The following is a 25226-nucleotide window of genomic DNA, read 5'->3' on the forward strand; positions in this document are numbered from 1 at the left end:
GTCAGAAAACAGATTCCCACAAGCCTTGAGGCACAGCCAAGAAATAAATAAATGAATAAAGATATCATTTTTTACCAGGATTACAATATACAAATTGTCTACTCTTCCTGTCTCCTGATCTTTACTACCCATGGAGGGTGGACTGGATTTTTAAAGGAGCAGACCTAAAGGAACCTATACATTAGGCAGAGTGGCCCTCCGTCATTTTCTCTCTGTGATTTTTGCCTATGAAAACCCCACCCATCTCCAGTGGACCCAAACAGGAGGAAGGCTGCTGTCGTATGGGGTACCTGTTGGTGGTGGTGCTGTTGGGGGGAGGAGCCTAAAGGGCTGAGTTCAAATTTGAATGTGTGAGACCAGTGCATTGTCAGCCAGTGCAGCAGAAGTGCTGGAGGCAAGCTTTTCTTCCTAAGATCTTCAGGGAGCCAAGAAAGACAAACTGGATTCCACCATGGACAGGTAAAGCAGTCTGCTTGTGGGTGGTTGCGCTGGCCTTCCTCTCAGAGCAAATCTGAGTAATAAGATGCATAAACTTTCCCTTTCTCCCCTAACACTGACTCACAGGATCTGCCTGGTCAAGATGCACATTTATTTTTCTGGATCTGTCTCATCTTCTGTTCAGATCTTACATGCTTTCCACCCAATTATCTTTCTCTTTTTTTCTTTCCCATACTCGAAAGAATTTTATGCACCATGCATTGGCTCGTCCTTGCAGTTAGGATAGTTTGTGGTAGTAATATTAATCAAGCAAATGTTAAGAGACTCAAATCATGAAAAGGTCATGGCAATACTGTACTAAAAACAATAGTGGTAATGGTAATAATTCTGTAAACATTCAACTATAGAACCCCTTGAAGAAAAACTTGACTACAGAGACTTTACTGAATAATTACATTCTCAAGAAATTATTTTCTAAATGCAAATATTCAAAAGTATTTGCTTGAAGGTCAGTCATTATGACTATGTCTGTGACAAGGAGATGAATTCAATAGAAAAAACTTCTTTAGTATTATAGGCCAAAGAGGCACTTAATGGCATTTTTACTCTTTACCTAGTCTTTCCATTTCTTCAGACATGACTTAACTTACTTCTTTAATGCATATTCTGTAAAAGTTTCATGATGTCTTCACATGAAGTTTATGACAATTATGTTATGATCATAGAACTTAATCTATTTCTATTGCAAATGTATGCAAATTTACACCTAAACCATATACTTCAATCTCAGTGTGGTGGATTAAATGTCCTTCAGAAACCTGAGGGCAAAATGTCACATGTCAGCTTGGTTTACAGTGAGATTTCGAAAACTAATCTGTGGTATGAGAGAAAAAAGGCTCAGTGGAGATACTTGTAAATAATGAAATGCAAAGCAACAGTAAAATCAGAGTTGAAATTCAGAGAAAGTCAAAGAAGGAGAGAGGATGAAATTCAACAGGAGAAAAGGGAAATAGGTGATTTTCATTAAGGAAAATACTGTCTGCAGAGCACAGCACTGATGGCACACGCAGGAGAGGATGACTCGGTCATGATTATTTTTAACCCATCTGTCTCTGGTTTGCATTGCTGGGGATGCAGCCAGGGTTCCGCCTCAGGGCACACAGCTGTCTGGCACAGCTGTCAACCTGTGGGCCTTACAGACGGTCTCTACCGAGTCCTCCGTATCCTTAAGAGAAACCAAAGAAACTTCGCTGGTGCACCAGTGGCTAAGACTACACACTCCCAATACAGGGGGCCTGGGCTCAATCCCTGCTGGAGGAACTAGATGCCACATGCCACAACTAAGACCAGGTGCAGCCAAATAAATAAATATTTATTTAAAAAGAGAGAGAGCAACCAGAGGATAGGGTGCTGGAAATAGGCCCCCAGCTATAATTAAAGATACTTAACAAGGTCACAGGCATGCAATTCAGTTCACTGTAACTGGTAACTTCTGATGGAAATTGTATTTTCATGTGGGGGTAGAAGGCCATTTGAATTCCTTAATCTGTGTCCTGTCCTTCCTTATACTCCCAGGACACTTTTTCCTCCTACAGCAATAGGGAACCCCCGGCCAACACCACCTGCAATGCATTATATTGTATCCCCTCCCCCACTTCTCATCCACACAGCCCAGAAGGACAGGTTAAATACAAAAGGAATTTATTGGTAAGAGATGATGCCTAATCTATTTAAAACTGGGCCCAAAGGAGAAAATTTTTTTCTTCCTCTCCAGTATTTATTAGGCATTTATTATGTTTTCAGTTTATGTAATGTGCTGAGGGTGGTTATGTTAATTAATTAACAGTAGTAATAGTAACAGAGGTAGTGCTGTGGTGGTTTTACCATAGTAAATTATCATCACTTTAGAATAAAGCCAGTGATTATTAGATCTTTGTTAACATTCATTTTGGATTCCTGTCAAATGTGAATTTTTAGTTATAAAAATTTGATTGGCTAATTTGTATATGGTTTCATATATGTAATGTATACACTGATGATACATCTAATTCTCTGCCTCAGGATTTAAAGTGGATTCCAGGGACTTCCCTGGTAATCCAGTGGTTAAGACACCATGCTTCCATTGCAGGAGGCGTGGGTTTAATCCCCGGGTGGGGAACTAAGATCTCACACATCATGTGGCACAGCGCCCCACCCCGCACACCGCCCCCAAAAAAAGATTTCCAATAAGCTTCATGTGTGTGAGAAAAACATTCAAACTACAGCACCTTTAAAAATCTCTGGCCCTCGCTTACCGATTTACTAAGGGTGACACTCGGGAAGTTGACTTCTGGGTCCATCTCATGTATTTCACTATCAAAGTATCAATAATCAACATGTCCATACAAAGGTGGGTGTAGAAGCTTTATTCACAATAACCCTCAAATGGAAACAATCCAAATGTCCATCAACAGGTGAGTGAATATACGAAATGTGCTGTATCGAAGCAATGGAATATTGCTTTGCAGGGAAAAAGAACAAACTCCACTGATACGTGCAATACCATGGATGAATGTCAAAGTCGTAATATACTTAGCAAAAGACGTCAGACACAAATGAGGTGATGATGTATACTTAAAATAAAGTTCTAGAAAATAAACTACAATTTATAGTTACAGATTAGTGGTTGTCTGGGAGGGAGAGAAAGAACTGACTGAAGAGATGGATGAGAAAACTTGGGGGGAGGGGTACCCTGAAAATGTTCTGTACCCTGATAGTTGTAGCAGTTTTAGGTGTTTACATCTGCCAATATTCATAGAATTGTGAATTTTAAATGGGTGAAGTATGTAAATTATGTGTGTGTGTGTGTGTGCTCAGTTGCTCAGTCATGCCTGACTTCGCAACGCTATGGACAGTAGCCCATCAGTCGATGGGATTTCCCAGGCAAGAATACTGGAGTGGATTGCCATTTCCTCCTCCAGGGGATCTTCCCAACACAGGGATCAAACCCGAGTCTCCTGCACTGGCAGGTGGATTCTATATGGTACCACCTGGAAACCTCAATGTAAAAAAAAAAAAAAAATTGAAATAAGTTTCAATTCTCTTGCCAGCAAACCGTATTCAAATTACTGCCTAGATCATTACTTTGACAAGTTCTCTGCACTTCTGCTCAATGCCACTAGGTGGCAGCGTTATCGCCACAGGTAGATATTTTTGCTGAAAAAGACCAAGGACAAAAAAACCAGGGATACTAACTACTGATGCTTTGGTTATCAACCACATTGGGCTACAGTTCATGGGGTCACAAAGTGTTGGATACAACTAAGTGACTAACATACACACACACACTGTATAGCCTGTGCTATGTTCACAACCACAAAGGAACTTGTGTTAGCAGAGAGTTATTTCTACAAATTCAAGTCAATTTAGTGCTTATAATGTAATAAGCAAGACACTGTACCGGGAAACAAAAAGCAATCTGTCCCCGACCCCCATCCCTGGTGTGTGAAGAACATGACAAAATATTTAGATTATATTGTGAATTTATGCATGAGATCAGCCTAACTTAAATCTTGTAAATATATACCCATAAAAAGACTAGAAGGAAAAACACAAGTATATTAACAGTAATCACCATGAGATAGTATGTCTAATTAGGAAAAAGTAGTATTAGTCACTCAGTCATGTGACCAGCTCTTTGCGACCCTATGGACTGTAGCCCACCAGGCTCCTCTGTCCATGGGATTTTCCAGGCAAGAATGCTGGAGGGGGTTGCCATTCCCTTCTCCAGGGGATCTCCCCAACCCAGGGATCGAACCAGGGTGTCCCACAGTGCAGGCAGGTTCTTTACCATCTGAGGCACCAGGGAAGGCCCATGTCTAATTATCACTAGATATACTGGTATTTTAAACTTTAATTCTTTAAGATTAAAAAATTTTTCACTTTCTACTTTTTTGTAATATTCAAGTTGAGAATGGTCAAATACCTCTCACACTTTTAACATATGACTCAAAAAGTGTCACTTCCTGACTCAAAGCACAGAAATTCTAATCTACATTCTACATCTGAGGGGGACAGATGTAGCCATCAATTGATAACAACGGTTGAATGTTTTGAGAAGGATGAGTGGAGAACAGCAGGAAACTTCAGGAGGGTTTTTTTTGTTGCTGTTAATGTTCAATTTTGCCTAGAAAGAGGGGATAGTGGCAGTTGAGAGAGGTCTTCCTGGAAGAGCTGAAATTGATGTTAGGCTTTGAAAGAGGGGTAGGTTTTGCCCAGTGGGGGTAAAAAAGGCAAGAAAGGATTCAGTCAGGGGATGTACACCAGCAAGATGGCTGGAAAGAAAACTAGAGACTAGTGCCAGGGGGTCTGCTGGAGGGGCCTGAGGAGGGGGTGAAATGATGGAGAAAAAGAGAAAAATACTAGGAAACAAGGCTAGAAACATAGATGTGTCCAATTGTAAAAGCTTTACCACAATTAACAAGTTTGGAGTTTATTCTAGATTTTCTGAGATCTCCAGGGCACCTCGTGGAAACTGTTTGAAGAGATCAGGACAATGTGATAAAAGGAAAGATTAGGGCTTGGACTGAAGCAGAGAACTGAGAGAACAGAGCAGGAACACTCCCAGAAACACTGGAAAGTTTGACTCAATAAATTTAGATGATTAGCTAATTAAATATGAGGAGTGAAGGAGAATCAAAACTGATTCCAATTCCAAGCTTTCAGGCTGTATACTTGGGATGGCAAGTTGGTAAGATAGGAGAGGGAGGTCAGGACAGGGCAATTTGGAAATATTGTTTTGACCACTTAGAATTTGAGATCAATGTTGGACATTTAGGTAGAGGTTGGGGCTTCCCTGGTGGCTCAGTGGTGAAGAATCCACCTGCCAATGCAGGAGATACAGGAGTTCGATCCCTGGGTCAGGAAGATTCCCTGGAGAAGCAAATGGCAACCCACTCCAGTATTCTTGCCTGGAGAACTCCATAGACAGAGAAGCCTGGCAGGCTATAGTCCATGGGATAGCAAAGAGTCAGACACGACTAATACTGGAGAGAAAACCTGAAAAGACGTTTGTAATTCCAAGTTATCAGCATTTAGAAGGCAGCCATGGGAGGAGCATGTCCTGTGAGCGTGGATGTCTTTGGGGTTCTTGCTGTCTCAACTGGTCTTAAATACAAGCATGAAAAGGGGTTTGTAGTGGATCTGAAGTTCAGTAAGTCTTAGGCATCCAGCATAAGAAAGCAAGAGTATCTCCTCTGGTTTGGCCCAAGTATTACAGATTTTTTTAAAAAGCTGATAGAAAGCCAAGAAGGCTGCATATCCTCCCTGCTCTCTCACCCACAGCCTCTTGATGAAGCGGAGACAGTTTCTTTACCAGTTCAAAAACGTGCGCTGGGCCAAGGGCCGCCATGAGACCTACCTGTGCTATGTGGTGAAGCGGCGGGACAGCCCCACCTCCTTGTCACTGGACTTCGGGCACATTCGAAACAAGGTATCAATTAATATCTTGCTATTAATTAATTAATGCCTGCTTCCCAAGCAGCTACACTGAGGGCACTTTTACAGCCACCTGCTGATGGTGCTACTCATCCTGGTTCATTTGTCTCCATTAGATTTCTGAGATCTCTTTTCTTTTTTATATGTCCCTGCACCCACAATAGACAGGTCCCAAAGGCAGTCATTCAACATCGTCCCCAATCCTGCTGGGCACATCAAGGCCACACCTTGTTTCAGTGCTAAGAATCACTGCCCCAAACCTTCCTCTCCTTTCCCCAGCATCCAAATTGCCTTTCAGGTTAAGGAAGAAACCCAAAGAAAGAGCCTTTTTATTTGGGGGAATATTATCAGCTCATTCAAGCTGAACTGTAAGCGTGGAAAAACAAATTGTGGCTTTGGTATTTTTAAAAATGAAGGAAGAAGAATTAGGAAAAATTAATGATTCAGTTCTATCTTTCAAATGATTTCTATTCCTTCCTGCTCACCTAGATCATAAACCAGTAAGTACATTCATCATAGTGACCCGCAGAAAATTCAGGGAAGCCGTGAGCTAAAACTAGAAGATCAGGACTTCCCTGGTGGCACAGTGGATAAGAATCTACCTGCCAGTGCAGGGGACACAGGTTCGATCCCTGGTCCAGGAAGATTTCACATGCCCTGGAGCAGCTAAGCCCATGTGCCACAACTACTGAGCTTTCATGCTGCAACTACTGAACCCTTGCACCCTAGAGCTCATGTTCTGCAACAAGAGAAGCCATAAATAGATAAATAATAAAAACTGCTTCTCAATAACATGGTGGCAGTGGTGGTTTAGTCGCTCAGTCGTGTCCAACTCTTGGGACCCCATGGACTGTAGCCTCCCAGGCTCCTCTGTCCGTGGGATTCTCCAGGCAAGAATACTGGAGTGAGCAAGAATACTTGCTATTCCCTTTTCCAGAGAATCTTCCCAACCCAGGGATTGAACCCAGGTCTCATGCACTGAGCAATAACATATCTGGCATTAAAAAAAAAAAAAAACTGGAAGATCAGAGAATTACATTTTCAAGAGACTTAATCACCAAAATCCAGAAGAGTTTACATAAGCTCCTACCAATGAATTTCCTCTCATAACATGCAGTGACATCTGCTCTTGGTGGAAACGCGGGGAAGAATCCCTGGGTAGAATGACACTGACACATTCCACTTTTCTTGGCCTGTTTGTATTGTGTTAATTATCCCACTGCAATTGTTTTAGCGTCTAGTCTTTTCCCTATTTAGTGATAAGACACATTCTAAACATAGAAAGGTTTTGTGTTCCTTTCCTTCTCTCTCCCTGAATCCTCACAGCAAAACTCCATTTAACTCATGAGGAATCAGAAGATCTAAGAGTTGGGTGACTTATGGAACCTAGGTCTTCAGATTCTTGGAGCAATGACTTTTCCGCAATATGAAGTGGACTTGCGATATCTCACTATGGTGATTACTATCACAATCATGGGGGCTCATACAAAGAGCAAACGCATTACAGACACACCTCAGAAATTTTGTAGGTTTGATTCCAGAACATGGCAATAAAGCATACTGCAATAGAGAATATTGCAATAAAGTGAGTCAAATTTGGGGGTTTCCTGAAAGTGCTAGTTTTTCAGTCATGTCTGACCCTTTGTGACCCCATGGACTATGGCCCACTGGGCTCCTCTGGTCCATGGAATTCTCCAGGCAAGAATACTGGAGTGGGTTACCATGCCTTCTCCAGGGGATCTTCCTGATCCAGGGATCAAACCTGGATCTCCCCTACTGCAGGCAGATTCTTTACCATCTGAGCCACCAAGGAAGCCCTAGTGCATACAAAAGTTATATGTTTACACTATACTACAGTTCTTTTAAGTATGCAATACAATTATATCTAAAACAAAAAGTGTATATCTTAAGCTTACTGCTAAAAATTCCTATCATCTAAGCCTTCAATGGGTGAAGGCAATGGCAACCCACTCCAATACTTTTGCCTGGAGAATCCCATGGACAGAGGAGCCTGGTGGGCTACAGTCCACGGGGTCGCGAAGAGTCGGACACAACTTCACTTTCACATTCACTTTTCACTTTCACGCATTGGAGGAGGAAATGGCAACCCACTCCAGTGTTCTTGCCTGGAGAATCCCAGGGACGGCGGAGCCTGGTGGGCTGCCGTCTATGGGGTCGCACAGAGTCAGACACGACTGATGCGACTTAGCAGCAGCAGCAAGCCTTCAATGAATCATAGTGGTAACAAACATCACTGACCACAGATAACCATAATAATGAAAAGTTTGAAATTTGCAAGAATTACAAAATGTGACACAGAGACACAAAGTGAGTGGATGCTGTTGGCAAAAATGACACAGATAGACTTGTTCAAGGCAGCGTTGCCACAAACCTTCAGAATACAAAGTATCTGCAAAGTTTAGTACAGCCAAGCACAATACAACAAGGGACCCCATATTGAATTGTTCTTAAACCACAACCGGTGCCTACTACCTCTCTTACAATACCCACCTGTCAGTCTCAGAATCTCCTAACCCTAACTTTCTATTCTCCACTCAGTGGTCCAGTGTATTTTCACAGCATTACATCAACAGCACTTCCAAGCCATGTTCCTTCCTCTCCAAGGAAGGAAAAGCAACTTCACAAACAAAAATTAAATCTGTGGTAGTGTGATGCTACTTGACCCATTCAACTCATTCCATCCTCCCATTGTTCTACAGAAATTCTGCACCCTTTTCCCTTCCCAAGGCCAAGTGTGCAAAGAGTTTGGAATCACCACTCATCACTGTGTCCTTTCGGGCAGTTGCTTCGCCTTTCTGCAACCTTGGACAAAACCGCAGACACCCCAGAAAGGCTGACCGGTGGGAGGGACACGAATTAATAATGACAGTGAAGCTACCAGCAGGACAGTCAAGGTCGGTCACCATCGGCTGAGTCTCTGCTCTCTCCCCAGGCCGGATGCCACGTGGAGTTGCTATTCCTCCGCTACATCTCTGACTGGGATCTGGACCCCGGGCGGTGCTACCGCGTCACCTGGTTCACGTCTTGGAGCCCCTGCTACGACTGTGCACGGCACGTGGCCGACTTCCTGCGGGGGTACCCCAACCTGAGCCTGCGGATCTTCACGGCGCGCCTCTACTTCTGCGACAAGGAGCACAAGGCCGAACCAGAGGGGCTGCGGCGGCTGCACCGCGCTGGAGTCCAGATCGCCATCATGACCTTCAAAGGTGCGCGGGGACCTTTCCGCCCGGCTCTGCAGAGCAGGACCGGCCATTCAGATTGGGAAAAGCCAGGGTGAGAAATAGGGGAGAGAGGGGAAGAATTCTAACTGGCCCCAAAGTTCTAACTCGCCTTGGGGCCGAAAGCTATGGAGGAGAATTGGAGGAAAAGAATCGGTGGACCCAAGGTTTTGGTGGGGAGCCAGGGTTTTCTTTCTTTCCTCACGATTTGAGCTCTGACCCATCCCCTTCCCTCTCCTTTTTAAATTTTCAAATAGATTATTTTTATTGCTGGAATACTTTTGTGGAAAATCATGAAAGAACTTTCAAAGCCTGGGAGGGACTGCATGAAAATTCGGTTCGTCTGTCCAGACAGCTTCGGCGCATCCTTTCGGTAAGTGAGGGGGCTTTCTTTGCTTCTCCTTTTCTTTCTCTCTCCAAAGTTATCTATCCCTGGCACTACTTCTATTTCCTTTTCTTATATTTCCTACATTTCCGCGGGTGTTTGTGTGTGTGTGTTTATCATTCTCCCTTTATGTTTCCTCTGATGAAAACTTAACTCTTCTCTGTTTTTGTTATTTTTCCTACAACTGAGTTTGCTCTAATGTTTCACAATTCAAAGCCCTCTACTAGCCCTCTGGGGTTTCCCAGGTGGCGCTAGTGGTCAAGAACACGCCTGCCAATCCAGAAGACAAAAAAGAGGCAGGTTCAATCCCTGGGTTGGGAAGATCCCCTGGAGGAGGGCATGGCAGCCCACTCCAGTATTCTTGCTGGGAAATCCCATGGACAGAGGAGCCTGGTGAGCTACAGTCCATGGGGTCGCCAAGAGTCAGACACGACTGAAGCGACTTAGCACAAGCACTAGCCTCCTAGTAAGAGTCCTTTCCCTACGCCACTTCCCCACCCCAAACCTCTCCCCTCTCCTCACTCACATCTTTAACTTAGACTCTCCTCAGAATCCATTTTACTTCTGGTAAAATCCCTTCCTCTCTTTCTCTTTCCTCTCCCTCTCCCCTTCTTTTCTTCAAAAATACTAATGGGAACGTCCCTGGTGGTCCAGTGGTTAAGACTCCGAGCTTCTGGGGCAGGGGACGTGGGTTTGACCCCACCCCTGGTCAGGGAACTAAGATCCCAGATGTGGTGCGACCAAAAGACATAAATTTTAAAAAGAAAAAATTCACACAAAAATTACAAAGTCACCCACTGTCTTTCTCCACAGCCGCTCTATGAGGTTGATGACTTGCGGGATGCCTTTCGTACTTTGGGACTTTGATACCAACCTTCAAGAATGTCACATACAAAGAAGATAGTGGGTAAAAGAACTATGTTTGAAGAATTCTGTTGTTCTGCAACTCTCACTTTCTTTGACTTTAGAAAAAATGTATTCATAGAGGACTTTTTTTAAAAAAATGTCTTGAAAAGAGAAGAAACACAGACCCACTAGGGTTAATGCCGAAAAACTGGTGCAGTTTTTCAATGTAACATCGCCACCTACTGGGAAATGATAGAACTGCAGGGCCTCGGAGACCCTAAGGGTCAGAACTCTGCCTTTTAAGCAGAGAGAAAGCAGGAGGTAAATGCTGAGGAGCATGGTGAGAGGATCAGAGGTTTTATGACCAGCATTTTTTATTATTTGATTCTTGTTCTGCGTTTTCAACGGTATTAACTATAAATTTTTCTACTCTTTTCCTTTGGGGTTCACTTTCAAGTGAACAAACTTGCCACCCTGTGATCCACAGAACCTAATGAGAGAACCTGGGTGACTGCAACCCCAAGCTGTCTAGTCAAAGCATTAATATCCAAGCCTGTGTTCTGTGTTTAATTGTCTGAAGCCTCATTTTAATGTTTGTACATAATAATTTTTTTCTTGGCATGGAATATGCATGATCACCGTTAGGATGTTGTATAATAAAGGAGCCTAAAATGAATTTGAGGGCTGTGAAAAAGACATGCTACAAGTGAATTGATACCTCAGGTAACAAATCGGCAAAAAGATCCTTTTAGAATCTTAATTGTACAACCACACATTTCCCACGTAACTAGTGAACGCTTGGAAGGGAGTTGCTTAAATGTTGAGAAAAGAAAAAAGTCCATTCTCTCTGAACCTCAGGAAAGTCAACCAGGTCAAGATTTTTTCCCTTTTTTTTGCATGTATGGGTCCCTTCTCTCAAAGATATGTGACAATATAAGAGACTGTGACAGAAGAGAATATTTGAGAGAGAAGGACGACAGAGCATTGCAAGGAAATAGTGTTTTATCCATTAAAATGGAATGATCCACCACAGCACAAAGTGGTTATTTGTTCCTAACAACTATCATGGACTGTGAGAAAAATATTCAGAATAACTATAATACAACTATTACCTAGCAACCCTTGCAATGCAGATAACAGATCTACAGGAAAAGTTGAAAGCAAAAGAAAAAAACTTGAATGCATAATTATATTGTTTTACTCTTATTGTACATAGTTTGTGAAAGAATTAAATATTAAAAATCCTTATTCATGTATTCATATTGTATGTTTATGCTATGCAGTGTCTCGTTTTTATTATAATCTCCCTTTTTGATTTGTTAAAATGGATTTGTAATGTCTCATACATTTATACCTTTAGAAATGCTGAGAGTAAACCATGTAATTGTAACATAGTCTAACGTTGTATTAACATTGCTATGAAATCCATTTTCTTGATTTTTTAAGTAAATTTTTCCCACAGCAAATTTGACTCCGGCTCGGTCAGCTGAATAAATGATAATTTTGGAGCTTTGGAGATAAAAGGTCAAACTAAAGTAATTCCAAAGGTGATTTTTTAAAAAAGTTAAAACTACACAAGGTCCGTATGATGTGATAGACTTCAAAGTCCAGGAATAAGTGCACACATCTATGTTCAAGTGAGTTCTGACAAGGGTGCCGGGACCACTCAGCAGAGAAAGAACAGTCTTTTCAACAAATGGTGCTGGGACAAGTGGATATCCATCCACAAAAGACTGAATGTGGATCAGACACACACACAAACTAATTCAAAGTTTATCAAATACCTAAATCGAAGAAAGTTCCTAATTCGTACCCGCATAAGTCTGCTCTTCAGAACTCAGGCAAGGCCTAAGATACTAAAGACTTTTTCTACAAATAAGAAATAAGACACAGTGGGGCCTTTCCTGGGCGTGTCCTTTTCAGTCATCCCAGGGGAACAGGAGCAGGACAAGAAAGGGAAGCAAGCTCTAGATAGAGATGTTAATCATAAACTCAGCAGAGGAACTCTGTTTTACAAGGATTTGGTTTCAAACTCACAGACTGGGGAAAAAATTATTTACAGATATTATCTGATAAGAGTCTAGTATCCAGAATATAGACAACCTAATTTAGGGACTTCTGGGCGGTCCAGTGGTTAAGACTTGGAGTTCCCAATGCAGGGGGTTTGGCTTCCATCCCTGGTTGGGAACTAAGATCCCACCTGCTGTGCGGCTCCATAAAAAAAAAAAAAAAACGCTGATACATTTCTCCAAGGAAGATTAACAGATAGCTAGGAAGGGGATGAAAAGATTCTCGACATCCTTAGTCATGAGGGAAATGCAAATGAAAACCACAATGAGATACCACTTACAGTTACTATGATGGGTATAAACAAATGAACCAAAATAATAATAATAATAATAACCATCGTTGGTGAGAATGTGGAGAAATTAGAACCATATACCGGCTAGTGGAAATGTAAAATTGTGCAATGGCTATTAAAAAGTTTGGTAGTTCCTCAAAAGTCAGCACGAAATTACTGTATGACACAGCAATTCCACCCCTTGGCACACACCCAAGAGAACTAACAACAAGGTTCAAACAAAAACTTACACATGAATATTCTAGCAGCATTACTGGTAGTAGCCTAAAAGTGGAAGGGCTTCCCTGGTAGCTCAGCTGATCAAGAATCCACCTGCAATGCAGGAGACCCCGGTTTGAGTGCTGGGTCAGAAAGATCCCCTGGAGAAGGCATAAGCTACCCACTCCAGTATTCTTGGACTTCCCTGGTGGCTCAGATGGTAAAGAATATGCCTGCAATGTGGGAGACCTGGGTTTGATCCCTGGGTTGGGAAGATCCCCTGGAGGAGGGCATGGCAACCCACTCCAGTATTCTTGCCTGGAGAATCCCATGGACAGAGGAGCATGGCCAGCTATAATCCACGGGGCCGAAAAGAGTCAGAATGACAGCGACAGATAGACACACACACACACACACACAGATATATGCCACAACATATCCTTCAAAACATTGTGTTAAGTGAAAGAAGCCAGATATAAAATACCAGGTATTGTATAAGTCCACTTCCAAAACAGATAAATCCAGAGTTCTGACTCCCTGCAACAGTGGGCAAAGTATTTAACCTTTGTAAAGTTTTACTTTTCTATCTGTAAAATGGGTATGATGTTAACTTTTCATATATTTTTCGTATTAAATTAGAGGATTACACAAAGCTGGCACTATTTTAGTGGATAGCATTGCCATTTTCTCTTTAAAAGACAGAAACCTAGGGACTTCCTTGATGGTCCAGTGGTTCCGAGTCCACCTGCCAATGCAGGAGACACGGATTTGATCCCTGGTCCAGGAAGACCCCACATGCCACATAGCACCTAAGTCCATGAGCCTCAACTACTGAAGCCTGTTGCAAAGAAATCCAACAAATTAAACCCATAAAAAGGTAAAATAAAAGTTTAGTATTCCAAACATCGCAACACTGTGTAGAGACTCAAATTCTCTTAAAACTTTCAGCTTGAAATACCAATATTTAATGTAGGATTCTTTATATTATAATTGAATGCATATTATCTTGAACTAAAAACAAATAGATTTGGAGACCAGGAGGAAGGGAGCAGGGCACAACCATTAAAGAACATAAACTGCTTAGAACCAACTAGGTTCAACTTTCAGTAGATCTTGAGCCTCATTAAACACTAATTATAATTCATTATCCTCTAAATGACACACCCACAGGGGCCAGGACAGTTCAGGGCCAAAAAGGCCAAAAAGTGGGTGGTGGCCCCATTCTGAAAAATCCCCACCCCTCCTCCAAGATGGTTAGAATGTTCCTCCCACTTATCAGCCCAGGAAACTACTCAGCCCATAAAAACTAACTACCCCACATTTCAGGGCCACCTCTCCTCTTCAGGCTTCCCAGGTGGCGCTAGTGGTAAAGAATCTGCCTGTCAATGCAGGAGATACAGGAGACACAGTTTTGATCCCCGAGTCAGGAAGACCCCCTGGAGAAGGAAATGGCAACCCACTCCAGTCTATGGGGTCACAAAGAGTCAGACATGACTGAGCACAGGCACAATAGGACTGCAGCCCACCAGGCTCTTCTGTCCATGGGATTCCCCAGGTGAAAATACTGGAGTGGGTTTCCATTTCCTCCTCCAGGGGATCTTCCTGACCCAGGGACCGCACCCAAGTCTCCCTAGTCTCCTGCACTGGCAGATGAATTCTTTACCACTGAGCCACCTGGGAAGCAGTCTATGAGATCACAGAGAGTTGGACACGACTGCCAACTGAGCAGCAGACACGTAAAAATACACATAACACTTAGCCACTACAGACTGAAAAGATAAAATCCAAACTCATCTGGGGTTATCTCCAGAGAGAAAAATAGGATGGGAGAAAGAAAGAAGGGGAAAGGGAACTTAATGCTTTTTACTCCATACAGTTCTACCAAAAAAAAGCATAACTTTTTAATAATTAAAATTTTAGAAAAAACACCATTGAAAACTTAGGACTCAACAGGAATTCTTATTTTCTACTCTCCAATGTTTACTTACTAACGTACAGACTATTCCACTAATTTCAGGAGTTGAGAAGATTCTAACGCATAGGTGAGCACATGTCTAGAAACTTTCTTTACCAATGATTTATGAAACACTTTAAAGGCTGGACAATGTGCAGGAAAGGGAGTCAGGGTTCCATCAGAGAAAGAGAACCAGCAAATGATATATACATTATAGCAAATGGAACTCTACTCCATGTTATGTGGCTCCAAGTTATGTCCCTGGATGGGAGCAGAGTTTGGAGGAGAATGGATCCATGTATATAAATAGTTGAGTCCTTTTGCTGTTCACCTGAAGCTATCACAACATTTGTTTGTTAATCGGCTATACCCCAAAGCAAAATAAAAAGTTTAAAAGAAAAACTAATAATAAAACGAAACAAAAAAAGATATACATTAAGGCGTTGACTCACACAAGTGTAGGAGCTGGCACAGAGTCTGAAATCTGCAGTACAGGGTGGCAGGAAGGGCTAATGAGAAGCTTCTGTCCTCTGCCGAGATATCTCCCTGGAAGCCTCTCAGTTCTGCTCTTAAATCCTTAAACTAATTGAAAGAGGCCCACTCAGATTATGTAAAATACAATCAAGCATTTTTTTTTTTTGGCAGTGCTGCGGGGCATTCAGGATCTTTGTTCCCCTACCAGGGATCAAACCCTGTGACTCCTGCAGTGGAAGCAGAGTCCTAATCACTGGAATTCCAACTAAGGGATTACTGACTTCTTATCTACAAAATACCCAACAACACCCAGATCAGGGTTTGACAATATCTGGAGCCTCACAAACTGACCCATAAAACACAGAATGTATATGTAAGAAACCGAACAGCAGCAACAAAAAAACCAAAGTAAAATTTAAACCAAAAAAACCCGCACATAGCAGAGAGTTAGCATTTGATTGCGGACTATATGTTTGTCATGATACTAACTGCTTCATATTACTGACCAGCTAAGCTCCACACTTGTCCTAGTGTAGCTCATTTCGTTGCAGATAGCAGAGACCAACTCAATCTACTCATAAAAAGCAGATTTGTTTTACAGTCCCATGTAGACGATAACTGGAAAAGTAAGATGGTTTTGCTAGTGACTAAGAGGTTCTAGTGACTAGCTACATTTTCTGGCTTTTTCAGGGACCACATGGCTTCTGTCTCTCTCGGTGTCTTTTTTTTCTCCTAAGGGTGGAGGGCAGAAGGAGCAGAGGGTGTCAGAGGAGGAGATGGCTGGATGGCATCACGGATGCAATGGACAGGAACTTGGGCAAATTTCGGGAGATGGTGAAGGACAAGGAGGCCTGGCATGCTGCAGTCCATGGGGTCACAAAGAGTCATACATGACTGGGCTACTGAACAACAGCAAGGGTTCCCTCTGCTCGCTTCCATTACTTGCTGTCTTCTTCTGAAAGTTCCTGCTCCATATTACCTCAGCTCATCATAGATTTTCCTATCTTCTCTATTTTTTATTCTTTTTTCTTTTTTTGTAATCTTGGTTCACCTACCAGAGACGGAACCCATGCCCCCTGCAGTGGAAGCATGGAGTCTTAACCACTGGACTACCAGGGAAGTCCCTCTATTTTTTATTCTTGATCCTTAAATAATTTTTAAAATAAAGTTTTATGTAGAGAAAAGTGCCAGAATCCGAAGCGACAGTTTGAGAATTTTCATAAACGTCTGACAAATAGCACAATCAAGAAGTAAACACAAGGGACTTTCCTGGGGTTCCAGTGGTAAAGAATCCACCTTCCAATGCAGGGGACGCTGGTTCGATCCCTGGTTGGGGGACTCAGATCCCACATGCCACTGAGCAACTAAGCCGGTGCACCATGAAGGAGTCCCATGTACTGAAACTAAGACCTGATGCAGCCAAAAATAGAAATAAGGAAATAAATTTTAAAAAATGTTTAAAGAAATAAAACAAGGATTTTCCTGGTGGTCCAGTGGTTAAGACTCCATGCTTTCACTACAAGGGAACATGGATTGGATCCCTGGTTGGGGAAGCTGCACATGCTGTTAAAAAAAAAAAGAAAGAAAACACAGCTAACATTCCAAAAGTTCCCCTCATTCTGAGTCCCAGCCCTCCTTTAAATGAAAAGTTAGTAGTGAGAAGTGCTAATGATACATTTGGCAAAGAGAATAGCACTTTGAAGATGGAGAGATTAGAGTAACATTTAAGGAGGTGTAGCTGTAGGAGAAGAGGAGTCTGGAGGGTGGGGCAGCATAGGGCTGATCATGAAAAACTCTTTATTAAGTTGAGGGATTTAAGTTTCAAACCCCAAGGCTATAGAGAATATCTGAAAGGATTTTTTTAAACAAGAAATAATTATGTCCTTCATAAAAGGGATGTGACTTTAAGGGAGGACTAGAGAGCATTCCCAGGCAATCCAGTGGTTAAGACTCTGCGCTTCCACTGCAAGGGGCAGGAGTTTGACCTTTGCTTGGGGAATTAAGATCCCATAGCAGCACGATGTGCAGCCAAAAAAAAAAAAAAAAAAAAGGCAGGACAGGAGTCATGGATAAGGGAAGGAATACTAGGGAGTAGCACCTATCTTTTGCTAATCAGCTGTAGAGAGGCTGTACTTGAAGATGAAGGAAGAAATCTTCCCGTACTGAAATATGCCTGAGTCATCCTGGCTTATACCTGTTGTGCTGCTGCTGCTGCTAAGTCGCTTCAGTCGTGTCCGACTCTGCGACCCCATAGACGGCAGCCCACCAGGCTCCCCCATCCCTGGGGTTCTCCAGGCAAGAACACTGGGGTGGGTTGCCATTTCCTCCTCCAATGCATGAAAGTGAAAAGTGAAAGTGAAGTCGCTCAGTTGTGTCCGACTCTGTGCGACCCCATAGACGGCAGGCCACCAGGCTCCCCCGTCCATGGGATTCTCCAGGCGAGAGTACTGGAGTGGGTTGCCATTGCCTTCTCCTAAGTGTATGCTAATTAGAACAACCTGCTGTGTGGTCGTTTAAACATGCATTGAACATCTACCTTAACCATTAAAGAAAAGAATGCATTTAAAACTCAAAATGACGTCAGTGTGGATCAGGCATTCAAAATGGAACTGGGTAGCCATTATGGATGTGGTTTTGCACATGTTCTTCCATGACTGAGAACTTGAACTTTCTGAACTGTATCAAACTCAGGGACACCACCAACCAATCTGAAAATAATATCCACTGCCAACTGCAAGCTTATGGTCTCAAGGCCTCCCCGTGTAAAGATGCAACCATTTGGGGTCCCAACCAACCTTGTTCAACAAACACCCTTACTTCTTGCCAGTTCCAGTTTTGATTCTTGACAAACAACTTTATTCATCTCTCTTAATCACCCCAGGGCCAGGTAGCAGGCAACTATCGACCATCCCTATAGGTTAGAGTAGCTCTGGTGGCTCAGATGGTAAAGAGTCTGCCTGCTATGCAGGAGACCAGGGTTCCATCCCTGAGTCGGGAAGATCCCCTGGAGAAAGAAATAGCAACCCACTTCAGTATTTTCCCATGGACCGAGGAGCCTGGTGAGCCATGGGGTCACAAAGAGTCGGACACAACTGAGCAACTAACACACCATAGGTTAGAACCCAATGAAATTAATTCAAACTAGCCAGTCTTAACCTGCTTACCCTGCCCTGATTTGTCCTTCCTCCTTGTTGTGTAGCCACTAAGTCATGTCCGACTCTTTTTCGACCCCATGGATTGTAGCCCACTAGGTTCCATTGTTCCCTTGTCCATGGGATTTTCCAGACAAAAAGACTGGAGTGGGTTGCCATTTCCTTTTTCAGGGAATCTCCCCAACCCAGGGATCAAACCCACATTTTCTGGCCTTTCCTCCTGGAAACACCAATAATGGTTCTGACCTAAACCTGTCCTTCCTGTCTTGTATCTCCTGACCACTCTGCTGTTCTTCCCTGTGACCCTGTGTGGCAAATTGTGCCTCCTGCCGTTAAGATCTGCAAATATAATAAACTTTACTGTGTCTCCTCATGGCTGCACTTGAATGATCATCTCACAAAGGAATATAAAACAGAAAAAAGAGATATTAAACACTCCCATCCCCCAAGGAAGGACTGCCTCAGGCTTATAGGTCTTAAGATAACATTTAGCTATCTCCTTGACACATTCCCTCAAGGCCTTGTAAGCATCCAGTTGGTGCCTTTACCCCCCACCCAAGTCATACATAATACACTGAACTGTGGTGTTGAAGAAGACTCTTGAGAGTCCCCTGGACTGCAAAGAGATACAACCAGTCCATCCTAAAGGAGATCAGTCCTGAATAGTCATTGGAAGGACTGACGTTGAAGCTGAAACTCCAATACTTTGGCCACCTGATGCAAAGAACTGACTCACTTGAAAAGACCCTGATGCTGGGAAAGATTGAAGGCTGGAGGAGAAGGGAACGACAGAGGATGAGATGGTTGGATGGCATCACTGACTCAATGGACATAAGTTTGAGTAAACTCTGGGAGTTGGTGATGAACAGGGATACCTGGCGTGCTGAAGTCCATGGGGTCACAAAGAGTCGGACAAGACGGAGTGACTGAACTGAACTGAACTGATTCCCTTTAACCCTTGAGAGTGTTTCTAGTTTTCCGAAAGATGGTGAAATTGGTACGAAGACACTCTGACTCTCCCTTGTCTACCTAAATTAGAGATAAACCTCTCAAGCAAAAGGTACCCTCCCTGTTTTGCTGTTGGTTAGTTGCTAAGTCATTTGGGACTCCAGGGATTGTATCCCACCAAGGGTGGGCTGTCCATGATATTTTTCCAGGCAAGAATACTAGAGTGGGTTGCCATTTCCTTCTTCAGGGGATCTTCCCCACCCAGGGATAGAACCCCATGCCTCCTGCTTGGCAAGTGGATTCTTCATCACTGAGTCACTAGAGACAAGAAATTGAGAGCCAAGTAGGGTGTGTAAGCAAATCTTGTTACTTCTTCATCTGCATATACTATAGCAAGCCCAAACCCCTTTTATCCAGTCAATTCTTCACAAACTCATTGTTTCTTTGCCTAAATATATAATTTAGACACTCCGTGCTTTGGTTAGTTCTTTAAATCTCATATTTCTATGGGGCTCCTGTATACACAAAATGAAAACTGTTTTCCTCCGGTTACTCTGTCTTGTGCTAACTAATTACACCAGTCAAAGAATCCAGATGGAAAGGAAAAATGTTTCTACTTCTGTATGGTTTTAGTATTTCCCTAGGCGACTAAATTGTTATAATATCCACTACTTTTTATTTTGTATGTGCATGATCTTTAAGGCTGGTGTGAAGGAAACTGACAACCCAGAATCTATATTTCAACATGGCTTTATTGTTTGCTATGCATTGTATAGAGGATAACTTCTGTTTCTTTTGGGGGGAATAAATGCCTTGAGGTAATACATAAAACTTTACTGAAGGCTGAAGAATTTACTACCTTGTAGAATGAGAACATTCATAGGAAACATGTGACCCTCCATGGAAATTTGATTTGAGATACAGCTGGAAAATTGTACAAACATTTCCATATTCAAGGAATTGGGAATTCAGGAAGACACAGGGTAATTTTCCGTATTACTTTAAGACTCTGGGAAATCCTTGGCTAACCAGTAATCAGAATGCCGTGCTTCCACTGCAGGGGCACGGGTTCAACCTCTGGTTAGGGAACTAAGATCCTCCATGCCATTTGGCATGACTCCCCCCCCCAAAAAAGACTCTGAATTATCTTACCTCCACTGCTAACTTGGCTATATAATCTCTCATATAGCTCCCTTTCGATAGCACCAGTTTAGAAAGCACTGTTTGAGTCCTCTTTCTCTTTTTTTTGACTTCCCTGGTGGCTCAGATGGTAAATCATCTGCCTACAATGCGGGAGCCCCGGGTTCGATGCCTGGGTCAAGAAGATCCCCTGGAGAACGAAATAGCAACCCACTCCAGTACTTGTGCCTGGAAAATCCCATAGATGGAGGAGCTTGGTAGGCTACAGTCCATGGGGTCGCAAAGAGTCGGACACAACTTAGCGACTTCACTTCTTTTTTTCAATCTTTTGACCAGGCCATGTGGCATGTGAGATCTTAGTTCCCCCACTGGGAACCAACCAACACACCCTGCATTGGCAATGTGAAGTCATAACCACTGGACCACTAGGGAAGTCCTCTTGAGTTCTCTCAGTGATGGCTAGTCAGAACCTGGGAGAATATCCCTGCCATTTATCTGTGAGAGAACATGACTGACCCACTAACCTTACCTTCACAGAAAACCAGTAGAATAATACCCTCTTCTACCAAGAGTACATTGTCTACAGCAACTGTGGTTTTATCCTACCAGCTTGCTCATACCACAGGGTACTATCATAAGCCCAGGAAGAGCTCCACACCAATTACCAGTTTTTTTTTATGATAGTAAGTTGTAGCATAAAGTGAAAGAAAGCATCAGTTACCAAGAGAAAATTCAATCAAGAGATACTGACTGGTTTGCTTCTTTTTTTCAAATTTATTCATTTTTTAATTGAAGAATAATTGTGTTGGTTTCTGCTTTTTTTCAGTGGGGGGGAGTGCCAGGGTTGCTTCTTGATGCCCCTCCCTCTCTCCAGTCCAAAGTGGAAGCCTGCCCTACCCCGTAAGTTACTGAACATGATAGAGTTAATAAACCCTTTAGATTCTCATCTTCAACAATTTTTCTCTATTCATAAACATGCTTCCTGGATCTTCTAGCTCAGAAACCCACATCTAGCCTCAATTTAAAAAAAAATAGAGTAGATGCTTGGAGGAGGTATTTTTTATGACACCTTGGTCATCTCTAATACTTGGCAGTGTGGGAAGGGTATGTGACCTAAAGATAGGTTCTGGGTAGTTGCCCTGCAGTAGGGTATCCTGGTTTTTCTGCTGGCCCTGCAGAGCTAGGTACCCAAAAATTGTCGCCAGTTTCCATTCCACATAGGTGTCCAAGCTGAGAGGGGGTATCTGCAGATTCCTCTCTGTGTAAGCCACAACTCACTAATTCATGCATTCATCTGCCGGTCCACAAATATAATCACAGATATTGCCAATGCCTACAAAATCTGGGAAGAACAAGAATGTATTTCCACGAGGGGAGGATAGAGAGAAGGGACAGTTAGGGAGTTTGGGATCGACATGTACACACTGCTATATTTAAAATGGATAGGGACTTCTCTGGTGGTCCTGTGGTAAAGATGCCACGCTCCTAATGCAGGGGACAGGGGTCAGGGAACTAGATCCCACATACTGCAAATAAGATCCAACATGCCACAACTAAGAGTCTGCAAGCCACAGCTGCTGCTGCTGCTAAGTTGCATCAGTCGTGTCCGACTCTGTGCGGCCCCATAGACGGCAGCCCAACAGGCTCCTCTGTCCCTGGACTTCTCCAGGCAAGAATACTGGAGTGGGTTGCCATTTCCTTCTCCAATGCAAGCCACAGCTGAAGGTCCTGAATACCAAAACTAAGATCTGGAAAAGCCAAATAAATAAATAAAATATTTTAAAATAATAATAAAATAAAATGGATAAGCAACAAAGACATACTGTATAGCACAGGGAACTCTACTCAATGCTGTGGCAGCCTGGATGAGAGGGAAGTATGATGGGGGAGGAGAAAGTATACATGGTTATGTATGGCTGAGTCCCTTTACTGTCCACCTGAAACTATCACAACATTGTTAATCGACTATACTCTATGGGGCTTCCCTGGTGGCTCAGAGGATAAAGCGTCTGCCTACAATGCAGGAGACCTGGGTTTGATCCCTGGGTTGGGAAGATCCCCTGGAGAAGGAAATGGCAACCCACTCCAGTATTCTTGCTTGAAAAATCCCATGGACGGAGAAGGCTGGTAGGCTATCATCCATGGGGTCACAAAGAGTTGGACACGACTGAGGGACTTCACAATGTAAAACAATATATATATGTATATTAAAAATATATATATGTATATTCCCTAATGTCTAAATAACAAGTCAGGACTCCAGCAGGAACAGAGGGTACACTCTATAAGGTGAAGACAGAGTTTATGGGAGCCAAAAAGAGATAATGAAGTGTCCTGGGGTTCAGGCATTATCCCAGCTCTTGGCTGGGAGGCCAGAAAAGTCTTCAGGACTGGAAGAGTTTGCTGTAGGGAGAGCCAGTTCTGGACAGAACATGTCTGTGAGGTCACAGGCCATCAGGAAGACAGGCAGAAAGGCTGGCTAGCTTGATGCATACCAAGCTGTCCTAATCTTTGGACCATAAAACCTACCCAGTACAAATAACCACCTCTGGTGGTTAATCAAATAAATTCTGCCCCTAGGGTTTTAAAGCTGTCATGGTCCATGCAGTTTGGTTTCTTTTTCCTTCTAATTTTAAATCCCATGCGGGCTTCATGTACCCTTTACCATAGATGAGATCTGAATCTGAAATTAAGCCAAGAGGGATAAAGCATATCAAAATCAGTGAGCTACAGAAGTTTGCAAAGGCCTTCATGAAAATTGGTGAAGTTGAACTAGGGTCTAAAAAACACAGAATCAGTCAAGGATAGAATGAAATCTTGGATTACAAACTCCCACACTTTTTTTCCTAACTAGGAAAGTTTCAATTCCTAATGAAATGTTTTCACCTTGGTTCACACAAAGATGAGATTTCATAAGTATTTTACTACAAAATAAAATGACTATAGACTTCCCTGGTGGCTCAGTGGTAAAGAATCTGCCTGCCGATGCAGTACACATGGGTTCAATCCCTGATCAAGGAAGATGCCACCTGCCATGGATCAATGAAGACCGTGCGCCACAACTACTGAGACTTTGTGGGAATCACAGCTACTGAAGTCTGCACTCTCTAGAGCCTGTGCTCCACAACAAGAGAAGTCACTGCAATGAAAAGCCCATGCACCACAACTAAAGCAGCCCCCCTCTCACCACAACGAGAGAAAGCCCTTGAAATGAAGACCCAGCACAGCTAAAAATAAATAAGTAAATTATTGGAAAAAAAAAGAAAACATAGTTGTGAAATAAAGAATAATAATAACTATCATTTATTGAGTGCTTTTTATATTCTGGGCTGTTTTAAATGCTTTACATGTATTATATTGTATGACTCATATAACAACTCTGTGATGGAGGTACATTATCCCATTTTATAGGAGAGGGAATTGAAGCACTAACAGGTGAAGTAATTAGCCCCAGGTCATGCAGCTGGAATTTGAGTGGTCTGGAGGTTCCAATCTGTCCTGTTACTACCAGACACCGTCTTATCATATTTACATATTAAAGGTTGAACTGATATTCAGCCATTTCAACAGCGTACAACCAGACAGTCTGATTGGTTGATACTCTGTTTTGATTTAGTTGGTATGTGGATGATTCCATTGTTGATATATTATGATGATCACTTCTGATTACAGGTGTAGTTGAAGCCATAGAAATGGATGTGGTGTCCCAGGAAGTGTGTTGATATAGTATGGGAAAACTAGTGTTTGATCATCGTGAAAGCAAGGACAGGGTCTGTTTTATTCACTGCTATAAAAGTGAAAAAGTGAAAGTGAAAGTCTCTCAGGCATGTCCAACTCTTTGCGGCCCCATGGGCTATACAGTTCATGGAATTCTCCAGGCCAGAATATTGGAGTCGGTAGCCTTTCCCTTCTCCAGGGGATCTTCCCAACCCAGGGATCGAACCCATGTCTCCCACATTGTAGGCAGATTCTTTACCAGCTGAGCCACAAGGGAAGCCCATTTACTGCTATACAGCATATTAAAAAGCAGAGACATTACTTTGCCAACAAAGGTCTGTCTAGTCGAGGCTATGGTTTTTCCAGTAGTCATATATGGATGTGAGAGTTGGACTATAAAGAAAGCTGATTGCCGCAGAATTGATGCTTTTGAACTGTGGTGTTGGAGAAGACTCTTGAGAGTCCCTTGGACTGCAAGGAGATCCAACCAGTCCATCCTAAAGGAGATCAGTCCTGAATAGTCATTGGAAGGACTGATGCTGAAGCTGAAACTCCAATACTTTCACCACCTGATGCAAAGAACTGACTCATAAAGACCCTGATGCTGGGAATGATAGAAGGTGGAAGGAGAAGGGAACGACAGAGGATGAGATGGTTGGATAGCATCACTGACTCAATGGACATGAGTTTGGGCAAGCTCCGGGAGTTGGTGATGAACAGGGAAGCCTGGTGTGCTGCAGTCCATGGTGTCGCAAAGAGTCGGACACCACTAAGCGACTGAACTGAACTGATGACCAAATTGGTTTTACTCAATCTATTGAATAAGTGAATGAATGAATGAGAGCTGATATCTTATAAAACATTAATAATCTAGTAGTGGACAAAGTAAGGAATGCCT

At 42.7% G+C, this 25226-nt stretch overlaps 1 protein-coding gene across 1 annotated transcript; it reads left to right on the top strand.

The window, feature by feature from the left end:
- The first annotated feature begins 358 nt into the window (after nucleotides 1-358).
- On the top strand, nucleotides 359-11849 carry AICDA (activation induced cytidine deaminase). Its single transcript, XM_081591435.1, has 5 exons — nucleotides 359-459; nucleotides 5761-5908; nucleotides 8867-9140; nucleotides 9410-9525; nucleotides 10351-11849. The coding sequence occupies exons 1-5, from the start codon at nucleotides 452-454 to the stop codon at nucleotides 10402-10404; spliced, it is 600 nt and encodes a 199-aa protein (XP_081447561.1). The 5' UTR covers nucleotides 359-451; the 3' UTR covers nucleotides 10405-11849.
- Nucleotides 11850-25226: the final 13377 nt, after the last annotated feature.

The sequence above is a fragment of the Giraffa tippelskirchi genome, chromosome 4 (assembly GCF_054371585.1).
Source record: "Giraffa tippelskirchi isolate mGirTip1 chromosome 4, T2T-mGirTip1v1.2.pri, whole genome shotgun sequence".
Taxonomy (NCBI): Eukaryota; Metazoa; Chordata; class Mammalia; order Artiodactyla; family Giraffidae; genus Giraffa; species Giraffa tippelskirchi.

Coding starts and splice junctions, on each gene's coding strand:
- AICDA (XM_081591435.1), top strand. Junction 5,909..8,866: donor TCGGGCACATTCGAAACAAG/GTATCAATTAAT, acceptor CTCTCTCCCCAG/GCCGGATGCCACGTGGAGTT. Junction 9,526..10,350: donor AGCTTCGGCGCATCCTTTCG/GTAAGTGAGGGG, acceptor CTTTCTCCACAG/CCGCTCTATGAGGTTGATGA.